The sequence below is a fragment of the Amorphotheca resinae genome, assembly GCF_003019875.1.
Source record: "Amorphotheca resinae ATCC 22711 unplaced genomic scaffold M430scaffold_11, whole genome shotgun sequence".
NCBI classification, from domain to species: Eukaryota; Fungi; Ascomycota; class Leotiomycetes; order Helotiales; family Amorphothecaceae; genus Amorphotheca; species Amorphotheca resinae.
This window is the reverse complement of record NW_020194481.1, coordinates 397,233-412,140: the sequence shown is the minus strand read 5'-3', so window position 1 is coordinate 412,140 and position 14,908 is coordinate 397,233. Positions and strand designations below refer to the sequence as shown.

Sequence of the window (14,908 nt, the reverse complement as noted above, 5' to 3'; positions counted from 1 at the left end):
AGTCAGGACGGAGATGCCAACTCTTTCCGTCAGCTGAAGGCTCGCCATGAGCATTGTCTCCTAGTGACCGGCACACGTCCAAGGCGTGGTTATTCCGTTAGCAACGATGGGCGGACTCGATGGCGTCCCCATCCACAATGGGCGACGACGCAGTCGCACTGATCATGGTCGTGCAAGCGGGCAACACAGTCCAATGCACAGGAGGGACTCGAATATGAGCACTTCGAGCTTCCTAGATGATGTGGAAATGGCCCATGAGGAGGTCTTCGGCGGCCCGATGGCAGAGAGCGTCCCTACAAGTGTCTCATCGTTTGCACATCGCCGGGGGAGAGCAGACTCGTCTGCCAGCTTCACTTACTACCAGGAGGATGAGGACGAGGACGCGGGCGCGGTGCTACCACTATTGGAGGACGATAGTGCAATCTTGGACGAGGAGGAGGATATACAGGATGAGGAAAACGATTCCGCCGATCTCGAGGCAGGCGGGCTCTCCACAATTAGGAGGCCCTCCTCCACTCGCTCGAAAGCTTCAGTGCACGATCGTCTCCTCCGGAGTGACAGTACGAGGACAGATGGAAGCAACTTCGATCGAGGACATCGGACCAGTCAGAAGATATACATAGTCACAGAGGATTTGACCATTGCTGTGGCTGGATTCCAAACAAGCACGTTTGGGTATGCTTTGTACGTGACGATTTGCGTACTCACACTGGGGATTGGCTACCTGCTCCTGCGTTGGCTGCCTCGGTGGAAAGTACGCATAGTTGGAAGACCATCCCCCTTGGGCCATTGCAGCTGGGTTGTCATTGAGGTCAGTCTCTCTTTCAGTTTACACTTACTTCTTATGTATCTATTATTCTCCATTTTGGGGAACTCCTGAACTGTCAGACTCCAGCGGAGGTCGAAACCATGTGTCAAAGAGACTTGTTGTAGTGCATTATGCTCACTTTCATAGAACCAATGGGGAGAGTTCGTCATTCAAGATGTAGAATCTCACGAATACGGTCGCTTTGTATCCACGGTTTTCGGCTCTTCAGAGAAGAAGTTTGTCGTTTCATATGAGGATGATGACCCTATCCTTGACGAACTTCGAATCCTCGATTACAGATATATGCGATTTTGCTATAATCCTCTAAAGGACAGGTTCATTCTGTGTAATAGCTGGAAGGACCCTGCCTGGACGGATGTCAAATCTATCCGTGCTGGGATAGATGGTGACGAGAAAGAGAACCGAGAGCTTGTTTTCGGCAAGAACTTGATTGATATCAAGCAGAAAACCATTCCTCAGCTTCTGGTCGACGAGGTACCGCTCTTCGTGCCTTGTTCCCTGAATTTATAACTAACTATATAGGCCTTTCATCCCTTCTACGTCTTCCAGGTTGCTAGTCTGATACTCTGGTCACTTGACGAGTACTATTATTATGCTGCTTGTATTTTCCTCATATCTGTCGTGAGCATTACTACAACCCTTATTGAAACTCGCTCGGTGCGCCCCTCCCCAACTTGGTGATTAGGCCTGAACTGCTGGCTAATGATCCATAAGACCATGCGACGCCTTAGAGAAATATCAAGATTTGAATGCGATGTTCGCGTTCTTCGCAACTCATTTTGTGGGTTCTTACCTAGCTACGTAGGTCTGACTTTCAGGACTAACAAGCATAGGGCGTTACATTCCATCCAGCGAACTCGTTCCAGGTGACGTCTATGAAGTAACAGACCCAGCCTTGACTCAATTCCCCTGCGATAGTATACTATTAGCCGGTGATTGCATTGTCAATGAAAGCATGCTCACGGGTAAGTCCCCTCACCGATAGTGACAAGTATATTCTCATTCTTGCAGGCGAATCTGTTCCCGTTTCAAAAGTTCCAGCGAGTGATGAATCTCTTCATCGTCTTAACCTCGCAGCTTCGTCTATTGCGCCCGAATTGGCAAGGCATTTCTTGTTCTGTGGTACCAAAATTATCCGTGCACGACGTCCACAAGACGATAAAGACGATGAGGCTGTTGCTCTTGCTATGACGGTTCGAACAGGCTTTAACACTACGAAGGGAGCTCTGGTCAGATCGATGCTCTTTCCCAAGCCTTCTGGTTTCAAATTCTACAGAGATTCTTTCAGATATATCTCTGTTATGGGTGGGGTTGCGATGCTTGGGTTCATTGCCTCATTCGTGAATTTCGTCCGCCTGAGATTGGCTTGGCACTTGATAATCATCAGAGCGCTAGACCTGATTACGATTGTGGTGCCACCAGCTTTGCCAGCAACCTTGACAATTGGAACCAACTTCGCCCTTTCTCGCCTGCGCAAAAAGCAGATTTTCTGCATTAGTCCCCAAAGGGTGAATGTTGGTGGCAAGCTGGACATCATCTGTTTTGACAAAACTGGGACACTCACGGAGGATGGCCTTGATGTTCTTGGGATTCGAGTGGCACAGAAACCATCGAATCGATTCAGCGACATTCTTCCAGATGCCCAGTCTTTGCTACCTGGTGCAGCCTATGAAAGAGATCCTACGGTCGAATATGACCACCACAAGGCCGCGCTCTATACAATGGCTACCTGTCACTCGCTCCGGATGGTTGACGGCGAGCTTGTAGGCGACCCACTCGATTTAAAAATGTTTGACTTTACTGGCTGGACATTCGAGGAAGGGGAACAAAGAGCCGGGAATACCGAGGACGAGGATCAAGGTGGTCTCTCGCCGTCCATTGCCCGACCACCTGCTGGGATGGAATATGACTTGGACGACAATGAAGATGGACAAAATTCACCTGTAAGTGATTATTCTTCAAATTTATAACTTCTGGAACCAACCCTTGATGCAGAGATCCCCAATCGAGCTCGGTGTGTTAAAGTCATTCGAATTCGTGTCCCAGCTTCGGAGGGCAAGCGTAATTGTGCGCAACTTTGGGTCACCAGGCTGCGATATTTATGTGAAAGGCGCGCCAGAATGCATGAAAGACATATGCAAAGCCGAGAGTTGTGAGTTATTCGCTATGCTAGATACTGGTAGTCTGGGGTATCTAATGCTAATCTTCTTAAAGTTCCTAGCGACTATGAAGATCTTCTCGCCTACTATACGCACAGGGGCTTTCGAGTTATTGCCTGTGCTACTAAACACATTGCCAAACTTAATTGGGTGAAAGTCCAGAAGATGAAGCGCGATGAAGCTGAATCGGGGCTAGACTTCATTGGATTCATTATATTTGAAAATAAGTTGAAGCCTAGTACAACTGGTGTTCTGGACGAACTCTCTAAAGCCGGGATAAGGAAAGTCATGTGCACTGGAGACAACATCTTGACTGCAATAAGCGTTGCTAGGGAATGCAACCTTATCGACAGGACTGCTCACTGCTTTGTTCCTCGCTTTGTCGAAGGTGCGTTTTTGAATAAGTCATAGGTTGTCTATTGCTGATATGTCTTCAAGGTGACTCTCAAGATCCTAAGGCTTGCCTGTCTTGGGAAAGTATAGACAACAATATCTACAGGCTTGATGAGCGAACTCTTACAGTCAGTATCCGCAAACAGATGTTTTGATTGTTTTACTGACTGGAATTAGCCCCTCCCTCCGCCCGCTGAGGGAGATGCATCTCTTCCCTATGACATTTCTAACCTTCGAAACTATTCTCTAGCAGTGAGCGGAGAAGTATTTCGTTGGATTGTTGACTTCGCTCCTCCTGAAGTGTTGCAAAGGGTTGATATATCTCCCCCGCTCTCCCGAATTGCTGCTAACGAGTGTCAGATGCTTGTCTGTGGACAAGTCTTTGCTCGAATGTCTCCAGATGAGAAACACGAACTAGTAGAGAAGCTTCAGAGTATTGGCTACTGTTGCGGATTTTGTGGTGACGGTGCCAATGATTGTGGGGCTTTGAAGGCCGCGGATGTTGGTATATCCCTCTCTGAGGCTGAAGCGTCGGTTGCTGCTCCGTTTACAAGCCGGGTGTTTGATATAACGTGTGTTCCAGAGGTTATTAGGTAATGTTTCTCTCCTTACCAATGACAGAGCCCTCTCACTGACAGCCACACAGGGAAGGTCGAGCAGCGCTAGTCACGAGCTTCAGTTGCTTCAAGTATATGAGTTTGTACTCCGCGATTCAGTTTACATCTGTCAGCTTTCTGTATGCGTCCGCGTCAAACTTGGGAGACTTCCAGGTACGATGATGCATAGCAATTCCCATGATTTTCTACCGCTGATGGTTCTAAAGTTTCTCTTCATCGATCTGTTATTGATCTTGCCGATTGCCATCTTCAGTGAGTCCAGTCCCAACTGTCTTGGAGCCATCGCTGACACAGTTTAGTGGGATGGACCGGGCCTTTTCCAGTCTTATCTAAAAAGCGCCCAACAGCAAATCTAGTATCACGAAAGGTCTTGACTCCATTACTGGGTCAAGTTGCCATTTCTATCCTGATCCAAGCTGTGGCTTTCCAAGCTGTTCGTAGACAGCCCTGGTCAGTCCGACGAATCTTGATTCTTGTCTATTGCTTACAAATTCCATAGGTTCATACCACCTCATCTTGATAGAGAAAAATCCAACATTGAAAATTCCGAGAATACCACTTTGTTTTTGGTATCCTGCTATGAGTACATCCTCTCTGGTATCGTCCTGAGCGTCGGGCGTCCGTTCCGTCGACCGATGTCACACAATCGTAAGTTTTCTGGGCCCTCGCGCATCAGTCTTTCGAATCTTGCTGACTGCGTGTACAGTACCTTTCGTCGTCACCATTGTGGTCACCTTACTATTCTCCTCTTATATGTTGTTTGACCCATCAGATTGGCTGGCAAAATTTATGCAGCTGACCAAGATGAGTTGGGGATTTAGAACCTTTATACTAGTACTGGGTATTGGGTATATCGCATTGGCTTGGATCTCGGAGCATTATCTGTTTCCTGGGCTTGCCAAATATTTAGGAGCGTTAAAGATTCGGGTCACGGGGAAACCAAAAGAGCGCAAGGCATACAAAATTGTACTGGAGCAGATGCGAACACTGCAATGATTTATATTATGTAATGGGATATGAAGATATGAGAGATCAGAATATAGAATAGAGGGTTCGGATTAGCAATGACATACACTCCATTGTTGCATTCTACGCCAACCTACATTGCTAGGAGTTGATGATATTTATTACCTACCTTACACAGTATCACGATACCCGTGCTTGCGCTTGATTCTGGCTTCTCAAACATGAGACAATTGGAACATATACTTTGATAATAACTCTTGTAGCTTACAGTAGTTCCAGCTTCTCTTCCCCAGGACTGACATGGATAGCCCTCGAAACCCTTGGATGATGAACTATGGTGACGAGCTTCCAATGTCATTCAGGAAAATGTATTGCTAACACCCCACAGACTAGGTACTCGACGGTGGACATCTCCCAAACGTCCTAATCCATATAGGAACCGGACGGCGTTTCAAGTGTCAAATCCCTTAAGATCCAAGATTAGGACACCTCTAATTTCATAGTGCTGTTCATTGGCGGTAGTGGTATCAATGGCGAAGGGGGGGGGGGGGGGGGGGTACCGTTTCATTTCGCGCTTATAGGTATCTGATAGCAATCTGATAGCAATGTAGATTTAACCACCCCTCCCTATATGTTCTTTGAGTTGTGGTGGTGGGTTTCAGGGAAGCATTGTGCGAAGGCTTGCGATGTTCGCCATTCACGTCCCCATCTCCTTCGATTGCCGATGACGTATGGGATCGGCTTTCAAGACGGTCACCAGCAAACAAAAATTTGGCCTCATTCAAAAGACACATGCTATGAGAAAGACGCGACAATGTCGTAGGTGGCAGATCTTCTACATGGCATGCGCAGAGCTGTTTTCGTATCAGGGGGGAGATACTTGTGGTTTGTCCCACTATCTTCTCGAAAAGCCCGATACGCCTAAAGCGTAAGTTGTGGACCTGGAGTTTCGGGAAACTGAATATCGATTTTATATCTTCCAGAGTTCTGCTGTCCCTCCAATATTTACAATGTCCCAGGTACCAGTAGAGAATCCGACGACAACCGGCCAAGGTGGGGCATCCAAATCGTCCGTTACAATTGACATGGGCCGGCTACCATTCCCTCGGATTCCTATATCATCCGCCCAGCTCTTGCTCCGTTCAGTGTTCCCAAGGATGCTTCCAGCCCAGTAACGCAGGTCCTATGTTCACGTTAGAGGCGTCCGTAACGTTAGAGCCAGAGGGGGTAGTCGGTACCGTCTTTCTTCGCGCGATACATTAACTATAGAATTGGTTAATCTTTGAGGTCCATCTTCACAGGAACAAGGAGATACTTACGAAGAACCACATGCTCGCTCCCAATCCGGTCGCGGCAAAGCGGTAGAGGGGTCGTACGGGGTGGATATGGATTGGGTGTTTGCCCGACATTATGCTGCACGAATGCTGGGTCAGCATCAGTATTAGATTGCTCCGCAGATACACTCACAGTTGATGGACTCGAAGTGCGGTTCAATTGGTCTTTCGTCGGATAGGAACTGACTTGTGATCCGGAAGACGAGACGACGTTGGAAGATCAGGGCGGATTAAAGAATCGCCGTGATTCCGCAAGCGCATTTCTTACGCGACGCTAAGCTAGATGTGTGAGCTAGATACCGTATCGTATTGTCTCTGGTTGTAATGTATTGAATAGTCTTGCGCAAATGGGTGTATAGATTGCAGAGCCGGTTTATATCCTATTGCCAGGGCTTTCTATCTATTGTTCTTGAATACAATGCCCAAGACTTTGATTGGGAGCCAGCAACGAAACCGCCGAGGCGCGCTCTCTCTCTCTCTCCATTCCTCCCTCAACGACACCGCATCCTCGAGACAAAGGTCCACAGCCTATCCTAAACACGCAGATTTCTTGACATCGAATACCTCGCCGTCTGCGATTATGGCGACTCCATCACGACAAGTGAGTCCACACGCGAACGGAGTCTCTCCCCGAGCCTACGCTGCTCAGAATACCCGGCCGCAGAACACCTTCCGCGGCTGCTCGCGAATCACCGATTATGAAGTGCTGGGAAAACTAGGCGAGGGTACATTTGGAGAAGTTCATCGAGCCAGGTCGAAGAAGACGGGTGCAATAGTCGCCTTGAAGAAGATATTGATGCACAACGAGAAGGATGGGTTTCCAATCACGGCTTTAAGAGAGATCAAGCTTCTCAAATTGCTGTCGCATCCGAATATTCTGAAGCTGGAAGAGATGGCTGTAGAGAGTCATCAGAAGAGCACGGATAAGAGGAAGCGCGCAATCATGTATATGGTCACCCCATATATGGATCATGATCTTTCGGGCCTCCTCGAGAACCCTGCGATCAAGTTCACAGAACCTCAAATCAAATGCTATATGTTGCAGTTATTGGAAGGTCTTCGATATTTGCACGACAACCGAATACTACATCGGGATATGAAGGCTGCCAACCTCTTGATCAACAATAAGGGAATTCTACAGATCGCTGATTTTGGTTTGGCACGACACTATGATGAACCTGTTCCAGTAGCTGGACATGGGGGAGGAGAGGCTCGTAGAGATTACACCACGCTTGTAGTCACTCGGTGGTATAGGCCCCCCGAGCTGCTCTTGCATTTGAGAAAGTATACAACTGCGATTGATTTATGGGGTGTTGGGTAAGTCCTCAAATCATCACTTCAAAAGCGTATATCTACTAACTTTTACCGCAGCTGTGTTTTCGGAGAAATGCTCATCGGCAAACCCATCCTGGCAGGAGAGAGTGATCAAAACCAGCTCAAGATTATTTTTGATTTGGTTGGAACCCCGACAGAAGAAAATATGCCAGGTTGGAGATCATTGCCTGGTGCGGAGGGTCTGAATATACCGCCACGACCACCCAGCTTATCACAGCGCTTTCGACAGTAAGAATCTTCTTCCGGTATTGTTCGTAAATCTAATCCCATTCAGGTTCGGTTCAGGGGCTATCTCTTTACTGAGTGAGTTACTCAAGCTCGATTGGAGAAAACGCATCAATGCTATCGATGCCTTACAACATCCGTACTTCCGCGACAGCCCATTACCGGCAAAGGCCGGCGATTTACCAACATTCGAAGAGTCCCATGAATTAGACCGCCGAAAGTTTAGAGGCCAGAAAGCTGCTCCTCCTCCAGCACCTAAAGGGGGGACCGTGGGCATGGGCCCGAACGGTGGCCAAGGCGGTTGGGGAGGCGAAGCTGGTGGAGGTGGAAACCCGGGATATGGAAACGACAACTACGGCGGATACCGACCTCATCAGAACGGCAGCCGCTATCCTCACGCCGGCCACCGAGGCATACCACCTTCTGAAGGACGTAGACCAGCATGGCAACGAGATGATAGACCAGATACTAGGCTGCCTCCAAGACCGCCCCCGGTTGCTGGCGACCAGCTTGCTTACGATGGGGGCAGATCTGACGGGCGTGATGGGTACCGATCTCGATCTCGGGATCTAGATCGTGAACGTGCTCTCCCAAGAAGCAGAGGTGGCGCACCCAATGTCGACACATACATACCAAGTTATGGACCCGACAGTAGCCGACCGCCAAGAGAAGATCGCTCGAGGGATGACCGTCGGCGACGAGATGATAGAGATAGAGATAGGCTGGACTATGATGACCGCAGTAGGAGCGGGCGAACTCGTAGTCGCAGTCGAAGTCCAACGCGAGAGCGCGATAGGGAGAGGGCTCGCGAACGAGAGCCGTTGGATAGGGATAGGGAGCGGGAAATTTATCGCAGGTGAGCCGGCTATCTTCCTCGAAGAGGTTAACAAAGGGATGGCACTACAAATGTTTAAGGGTAGGTAGGTATTGGGAAAGGCATCGGCGTATGATATCTATTTATGCATGGCGTTGCAAGCGGCATTCCCCCATGAAAAAAACCGATGCATAGCATGGGAACGGTCACGCATGCCTCGATGATGAAGGAAGTTGGGGATTTATGAAAAAAAAAGCCGGGACATAAATTGCTCCTGTCTCGAATCCTTCACCTTGCAGCGTTCGAGTAGCCAAGTAAATAGCACTCAGAATTCATAATGAGCCAACCAGTCGGAAAGGAAAACGTCTCCTTTCCCTTTTTTTTTTGACACCATGTGATGGATGCTCGCTGTAACGATATCTAATCCATATCCCATGCCCCCTTCACAATATTCCCCTTCTGACTATCCGGGGGCGTTAATCTCCAAACAGCGAACCCCAAGTCAGCACATTACTTACTCCACACATACATACATAACCCCTGGATTGGGAGAATAGAGGGGGGGGACCTACCTCAAAAGCTCAAATTCACTATACTTCCCCAAATACTTTACACCCCGTCGATAAGCCTTCAATACATCTTCGGGTGCCTTATGCGTAAAAGTGCGATTCACCAATTTCGTAACGTTGGAGGCATCGTGGAACATGGGGTCGAAAACGAGGAGGATTTTGGAGCCGTCGCGTTTTTGCTCGATGCCGATTATCGTCATTGAATGGCCTGGAATTTCGTGTTATTTTATACACACACGCACACATATACACACACACATATATATTATATATCGTACTGTGATTGTTGTGTATAGGAAAAGGGGGGGTTGGAGGAGGGGTGGTGGGGTTAAGTACCTGGATGTTGGAAGTAGAGGGGTGGAAGGGAGGTGAGGCGGACTTTGGCGGAGAAAGAGGTACACCCATCTACGAAGTAGCGTTCGACGGCTTGGAAGAGGAGATGGTCTGCCGGAGTCCCGGATTTCTTAGTTTTGAATGCTTGGGCGTCGCATCTGGAGGTCGTCAGTGGTGGGAGGTGTGGAACAGAAGGGAGGGAAAGGATTGAGATGGTGGGTGTTTGACTTACGATATACCGAGACCACAGAACATTGCTTGTGCCTGATTCAAATCTCATTAGATCCGTTTAATTGTTTTTTAATTGTTTTGATGGGATTAGAAAAAAAGCTGAAAAGTTGAATCATACTTACATCCGGAGTCCCAATATACTTCCTCGTCCCACGAATACCACCCGTCTCAATGCGGCCCTGTGAATTGATGCCCATATCCCAGGCATTTTCAATATAGTCCTGAATATCAAAGATAGTTGGGATTTTTCCATTGAAATGTTCGTATCCCTGGGACTCGACACCAATGATGTAGGAGGTCATCATTTGTATATTACGATAGCCGCAGAAGCCACCTCGAGATCCCATCAGCTGCTGAATCCAAGTACTAGAACGTACAGCATGACTTACCTTCTCTCCTAAGTTTTGAGACGTGCTTAACAGCAGGATGACACAGATACGCGAATTCCGTCGAAGGATCCTGATTGAGAAGTTGTTCGAGGACGGGAAGGATGCCCGCTGCGTGGTTCACAGACACTTTGACTTTCTTCAGTTTGCCCTCCGGACCAAGCCTATTAACACTCCTTATCTCACCATCCGTCTCAAGTAATTTCACAAGCCAAGATGGCATGCGATTCTCGTTGGCGTGAGGACCAAGCTCTGCTTTCTGGAAGAGGAGGGGTTAGTCATCACGTGATATGGAACGGCCAGATGGAGAGGGGATTTTACCCCTAGACGCCGACGAGCACCTTTTACCGTAGGTGCGGAGACAGGTTTCGAGGTAGGTTCCGGCATCTTTAAGAGGTTCTTCCATGCCGCTCTTGCGCTTGCTTGGGGGTCCTCAGAAGGGCTTCCCGAAGAAGACGCCTTCCCACGATCATCCAAGTTCCGAAGGGGATGCGAAAGCTTGGTATCAAACGAGGCCTTGACCCCGTCTTTGACCTCAGGTTCCCTGGATCCAGAAATGATTTCCTGATCCGTGTCCTGGTCCTCTTCTTCGCCGTGCATTTCGATATGGGAATCGAGCTCCGTGATCAGGATTGCTTCTCCACAGCCATCGACGGGACAGCTGGCATATTGGACACTGCCGTCATCTTCCGCATTCAAAGACAGCACGGCTGCAATACTGGCATCGTCCTTGACAATGAATGGTGATTCGCCTCCTTCCGGATGCTGGGTCTCCATATGGAGCTGTGACGGTTTCAGCAGGTGACCGGATGGTATATAAGGTAAGGTATAGTATGCATAATGAACGCGGTAGCCCGATAGAAACTTACCATGATCTGGTATTCACCGTCAGTTTGAAACCCACAAAAGGGGCATGAGATATGTTCTTCCTCCATGGCGGCTCAGCCTCGCCTCGATTTGCCAGAGATCCAGGGGGTTAGGTTGTGTGGAGCACTTTCATTCCAGAAGACTGGATGTATCCTGGGCCACAGAAGTACGATGCGGCGAGGTTATTATTAAAGAAAGATCATCATCATCATCGTATCGTCGTATGCCGCTGTAGTTTCCACAGGGCTGTGTTGTCATGGAATTGGGGAATTGACGGCCTCATGAGTCTTGGGTAGGAATGTTTGTAGCTATTTTCGCTTAAAGTGGGCATTATAATAGGTAGACCGGACTATACAGGACGTCCGAAAGCATCAACATCACATATGTAATCATAACATTGTCCACGAATTACGATAAGGCAGTGCCAAGAGACCCTTGGAGTTCTATTTGCTCTACCTTCTCTGTAGGACCCAATTTACAGCTATTCGCCATACGGTCAAACGCTGCGATAACCGCCTCCTACCAAGGCCCACTCCCGCCCAGGCCCCAGAAATGCCATATCTCTCATTATCCAGCCCCCATAAACCTTAAACCTTGAGATCCTTGAGGGTTTCTGCTGCTTGCGTTACTTCTCCGGTAGCGGGTGCGACCTTCGGCTTTGGGGCCTTGTCAACCTTCCCCTTGACCTTTTGTGAGGTGGAATCCTTTGGCAGTTCCTTCGTGAAAGGAATGAATTCAGGGGCTCCTGGGAGATACTTTCGGAGTGGCTCAGGGACATTAAAGCCCTAGAATGCGGTTAGTACTGACTAGATATACAACAGTGGACTTAAATACTTACATCCTCTGTCTGGAAGTTCTCTAATAAGCAGCACAGAGCTCTTTCTGTTGCACACAGGGTTGAGTTCAACGCGTGAACATACTTCTTCCGAATCTCGGTCTGCAGTTTGGCGCCATATCGAATCTCAAGAGCACGCGACTGGTAATCCGTGCAGTTTGAGCAAGAGACGAGCTCCTTGTATTCTCCTTGGAATGGGAACCAGGCCTCGAGATCGTATTTCTTCGACGCAGCATTGTTCAACGCTCCAGACACAATAGCGACCACGCGGTAAGGGACGCCTAGAGACTTGTAAAATTCTTCTGAAATGCTGATCATCCTATCGAACTCATCCCATGATTTCTCTGGCTCTGCCAGGACGAACTGTTCTATCTATTTGGATATGAGGTCAGCAGAGTGTCTGATGAGTTAGAGCGCATCCTCTAGCATACCTTCTCGAATTGATGGACACGGAAGATTCCCCAAGCATCTCTTCCGTGTGATCCAGCCTCTCTTCTATAGCATGAACTGAATCCCGCATACCTTAAAAACGAATTAGCAGATATCACGAGACAGGGAGACCGCAAACATGCCTGATTGGCAAGTCCTTAGTAACCAACCACTCATCCGCGTGGAAAGCCGAGATAGGTTGCTCAGAGGTAGCAATGAGGTATTTGTCGTTCTGGGCGTCGCCATCAACAACCTTGTAGAGCTCTTCGTCAAACTGCTCCAGTTGAGCCGTCTTCGCCATGTAGTCCTTCAACATGAACTGAGGGGTCTGCAACGGCGTGTATCCTCGCTGATCAAGAAACTCCAATCCGTAGTTGATCAAGGCTTGGTTCAAGAAGACACCCCATTTCCTCAGGAAGTAGCCACGGTGTCCGACAACCTTGACTCCTCGTTCCGGATCATAACCGTCCAGTCTAGTCAGAACCTCATGATGTGAGAGCACGTCTCTCTTCTCAACCTTGACCCCCTCAGGTGCCCATGTCCGCTGCAGAGTGTTGAAATCCTAGACAGATATTAGATTATGATATTGATATTTGCAGACGTCGCAAACAGCAGCCATACCTCGTTGTCGTTAACAGGCACTGAATCATGGACGATGTTGCCAATCGTGCCGATTTTCTTCTTCAACGCGAGATCCTTTTCCGCCGCCGAGTCGATCAGAGCCTTCTTCTCCTTCTCCAAATCCACCTTCTGCTTCATCAGGTCGTCGGCATTTTCCTTCGCCTTCTTCTTGATCCCGATTTGCTTTTGGATCTCGTTGATTTTGGAGTTGATTTGCGTCGCCGCGTACTGAGCTGCAGACAGCGTTAGCAGACACATCCGCTGAGGAGGATTGGGGCGCTCTCCGGCTCACTTTTGCGGTGGTCTTCGTAGAGCGCAATTACTTCGTCGACCGCCTCTTCGGGAGCATAACGGCGTCTTTGGGACTCCTTGATCTTCTGGGGGTTGCCCCCCTTCTCAACAATGAAGTCGGCAATGTCAAGCATCTCGAATGTCGGCGTTGACTCTGATCAGCAACAGCGAGGGAGGGGTGGTCGGGCGGGTTTTCAGTGACTTGGACGCTCAGCCTTATTGCTTGGTGCCCTCTTGGTGGGGTGACCAATTACGGTTTAGCGCCTTTGAAAGATCGCGAGGGCAAATGGAAATGGGGGGCATCACGTGATGGCGTGCAAGGCAATACTGAATGTAGGTAGGTAAAGGTACTTGGTGAAGATGTATAATCTCCCGGGCTGGGCATTCAAAAGTCGCTGTCCGCGGAAGAGCAGTACCTATGTAGCTGGCCCGTGTATGTATAGTAAAACCATGCCAAACGCCTTATAGTTCGAAACGGCTCCTCTGCCAACGCCGCACAGAAAGATGCCACCTCCCAACAGAAATAACAGGAGCAAAAGAACTTCGGTAAAAACTTCCATCCAATCTCTCTCTTCTTTCTCCCCTCTCCCTTTCGTGCCCTCACATGATCTCGCACGACTTTCCGTCTCCCGTGGGCTCATTGGGGTTCGTTGATTTCTCGATTTGCCCAATCATAAGCTCAAAGGCCTTGGTGACGTTCTCATCGTAGCGAGCACTTGCTTCAGTGTAGGCGCACTGGAACTTGTCCGCGAGCTTCTTGCCCTCTTCGGCTGTGACTTGACGCTGCTCGGGTCTCAAGTCGCTCTTGTTGCCAACGACGACTATGGGGACCCATTCCGTGCCCTTCGCAATATGAGCAAGCTGGCGTGGCAAGGTAGAAGTTAGTTGAGAGAGGACGCACCAAATGATTTAAGATCTTGTCTCGAATAACCTGAACCATTTCAAAGGATTGCGTGGATGCTACGGAGTATACGAGCATGTATCCATGGATCCCAATGAAGTGCTTCGAGTTGAGAATGCTGTACTCATCCTATAGGTCATCAGATCTCGCATTCCATACAGGGCTATATGTCTTACCTGGCCGGCTGTGTCGATGATCTCAGTGGCGTATTCTTGCCCCTTGTACTTAATGACTTTGCTAAAAGTATTCTCGATTGTGGGATAATAACTCTCTACAAAGTGCCCATCCACGAAGCGCACCGTGAGAGAAGATTTCCCTGCGTCGTCTGGTGAGTTGGGGTTCTGGGGACGCGACCAAGGTCCTGCTGTAGTGGGGGGCTGTATCAATGCTTACCGACTGATCGACTCCCGACGATTGCGATCTTTCTTTGTTTCGGTGGTGCAGGCATGTCTATAAGATTCCTCGTCGTCGTCGAGGTATGGAGGGAGGTTGTTAATTGTTATTCGTCGTTCGTTGGGCACGAAATACCGTAATCATCGATTCATAATAGGCGGCGAGGCGAGGCTGAGCGCACGAGCGCCGCTAACTATCAAATACTGTATTTAACGTCACACTTATTATACTATACAGAGTTTAGGGTCGCTGCAGCTTTGTTGCCAATGAGAAATTGAGCATAGACAATACTGTCTCTCTTGACTGGCTGTTCGTTCTAGAGCTGCTATGTGCTTATTACCAAAGAGACGTCTCGATTACGGTAAGCCATGAACGCAGAT

General features: G+C 48.7%; 5 protein-coding genes across 5 annotated transcripts; 2 read left to right on the top strand and 3 right to left on the bottom strand.

Moving 5' to 3' along the window:
• Nucleotides 1–142: 142 nt before the first annotated feature.
• M430DRAFT_84844 (hypothetical protein) lies at nucleotides 143–4,817 on the top strand (the record flags this gene model as incomplete). Its single annotated transcript, XM_024869626.1, has 16 exons — nucleotides 143–811; nucleotides 956–1,303; nucleotides 1,352–1,450; nucleotides 1,544–1,610; nucleotides 1,663–1,794; nucleotides 1,841–2,772; nucleotides 2,825–2,981; nucleotides 3,044–3,376; nucleotides 3,427–3,509; nucleotides 3,559–3,693; nucleotides 3,742–3,974; nucleotides 4,028–4,151; nucleotides 4,205–4,250; nucleotides 4,298–4,448; nucleotides 4,498–4,646; nucleotides 4,705–4,817. Coding segments are annotated over 16 exons (3,771 nt in total), but the record flags the coding sequence as incomplete, so codon positions are not given.
• A 1,184-nt stretch (nucleotides 4,818–6,001) lies between these two features.
• On the bottom strand, nucleotides 6,002–6,524 carry M430DRAFT_176952 (hypothetical protein). Its single transcript, XM_024863721.1, has 4 exons — nucleotides 6,432–6,524; nucleotides 6,284–6,377; nucleotides 6,203–6,227; nucleotides 6,002–6,147 (listed from the first exon to the last, which is right to left on the bottom strand). Exons 2-4 carry the CDS (start codon nucleotides 6,371–6,373, stop codon nucleotides 6,107–6,109), a joined length of 156 nt encoding a protein of 51 aa, XP_024717800.1. The 5' UTR covers nucleotides 6,374–6,377; nucleotides 6,432–6,524; the 3' UTR covers nucleotides 6,002–6,106.
• A 354-nt stretch (nucleotides 6,525–6,878) lies between these two features.
• M430DRAFT_21975 (hypothetical protein) lies at nucleotides 6,879–8,718 on the top strand (the record flags this gene model as incomplete). The annotated part of the gene is made up of 3 exons (XM_024864612.1): nucleotides 6,879–7,615; nucleotides 7,670–7,861; nucleotides 7,908–8,718. The coding sequence occupies 3 exons, from the start codon at nucleotides 6,879–6,881 to the stop codon at nucleotides 8,716–8,718; spliced, it is 1,740 nt and encodes a 579-aa protein (XP_024717799.1).
• A 522-nt stretch (nucleotides 8,719–9,240) lies between these two features.
• On the bottom strand, nucleotides 9,241–11,126 carry M430DRAFT_30530 (hypothetical protein; the record flags this gene model as incomplete). Its single annotated transcript, XM_024865958.1, has 7 exons — nucleotides 9,241–9,449; nucleotides 9,578–9,732; nucleotides 9,807–9,838; nucleotides 9,928–10,139; nucleotides 10,195–10,450; nucleotides 10,513–10,974; nucleotides 11,061–11,126. The coding sequence occupies 7 exons, from the start codon at nucleotides 11,124–11,126 to the stop codon at nucleotides 9,241–9,243; spliced, it is 1,392 nt and encodes a 463-aa protein (XP_024717798.1).
• A 227-nt stretch (nucleotides 11,127–11,353) lies between these two features.
• On the bottom strand, nucleotides 11,354–14,645 carry M430DRAFT_69088 (hypothetical protein). Its single transcript, XM_024869404.1, has 11 exons — nucleotides 14,529–14,645; nucleotides 14,312–14,451; nucleotides 14,136–14,264; nucleotides 13,931–14,077; nucleotides 13,236–13,386; nucleotides 12,944–13,176; nucleotides 12,759–12,884; nucleotides 12,466–12,614; nucleotides 12,325–12,415; nucleotides 11,897–12,265; nucleotides 11,354–11,843 (listed from the first exon to the last, which is right to left on the bottom strand). The coding sequence occupies exons 1-11, from the start codon at nucleotides 14,581–14,583 to the stop codon at nucleotides 11,646–11,648; spliced, it is 1,788 nt and encodes a 595-aa protein (XP_024717797.1). The 5' UTR covers nucleotides 14,584–14,645; the 3' UTR covers nucleotides 11,354–11,645.
• Between the last annotated feature and the right edge of the window lie 263 nt (nucleotides 14,646–14,908).

Coding starts and splice junctions, on each gene's coding strand:
- M430DRAFT_69088 (XM_024869404.1), bottom strand. CDS start 14,583: ATGCCTGCACCACCGAAACAAAGAAAGATCGCAATCGTCGGGAGTCGA. Junction 13,387..13,930: donor GTGCTCGCTACGATGAGAAC/GTCACCAAGGCC, acceptor TGCTGATCAGAG/TCAACGCCGACATTCGAGAT. Junction 12,416..12,465: donor ACTAAGGACTTGCCAATCAG/GCATGTTTGCGG, acceptor TTCGTTTTTAAG/GTATGCGGGATTCAGTTCAT.
- M430DRAFT_176952 (XM_024863721.1), bottom strand. CDS start 6,373: ATGTCGGGCAAACACCCAATCCATATCCACCCCGTACGACCCCTCTAC. Junction 6,228..6,283: donor GAGCGAGCATGTGGTTCTTC/GTAAGTATCTCC, acceptor CCAATTCTATAG/TTAATGTATCGCGCGAAGAA. Junction 6,148..6,202: donor GTATCGCGCGAAGAAAGACG/GTACCGACTACC, acceptor ACGTGAACATAG/GACCTGCGTTACTGGGCTGG.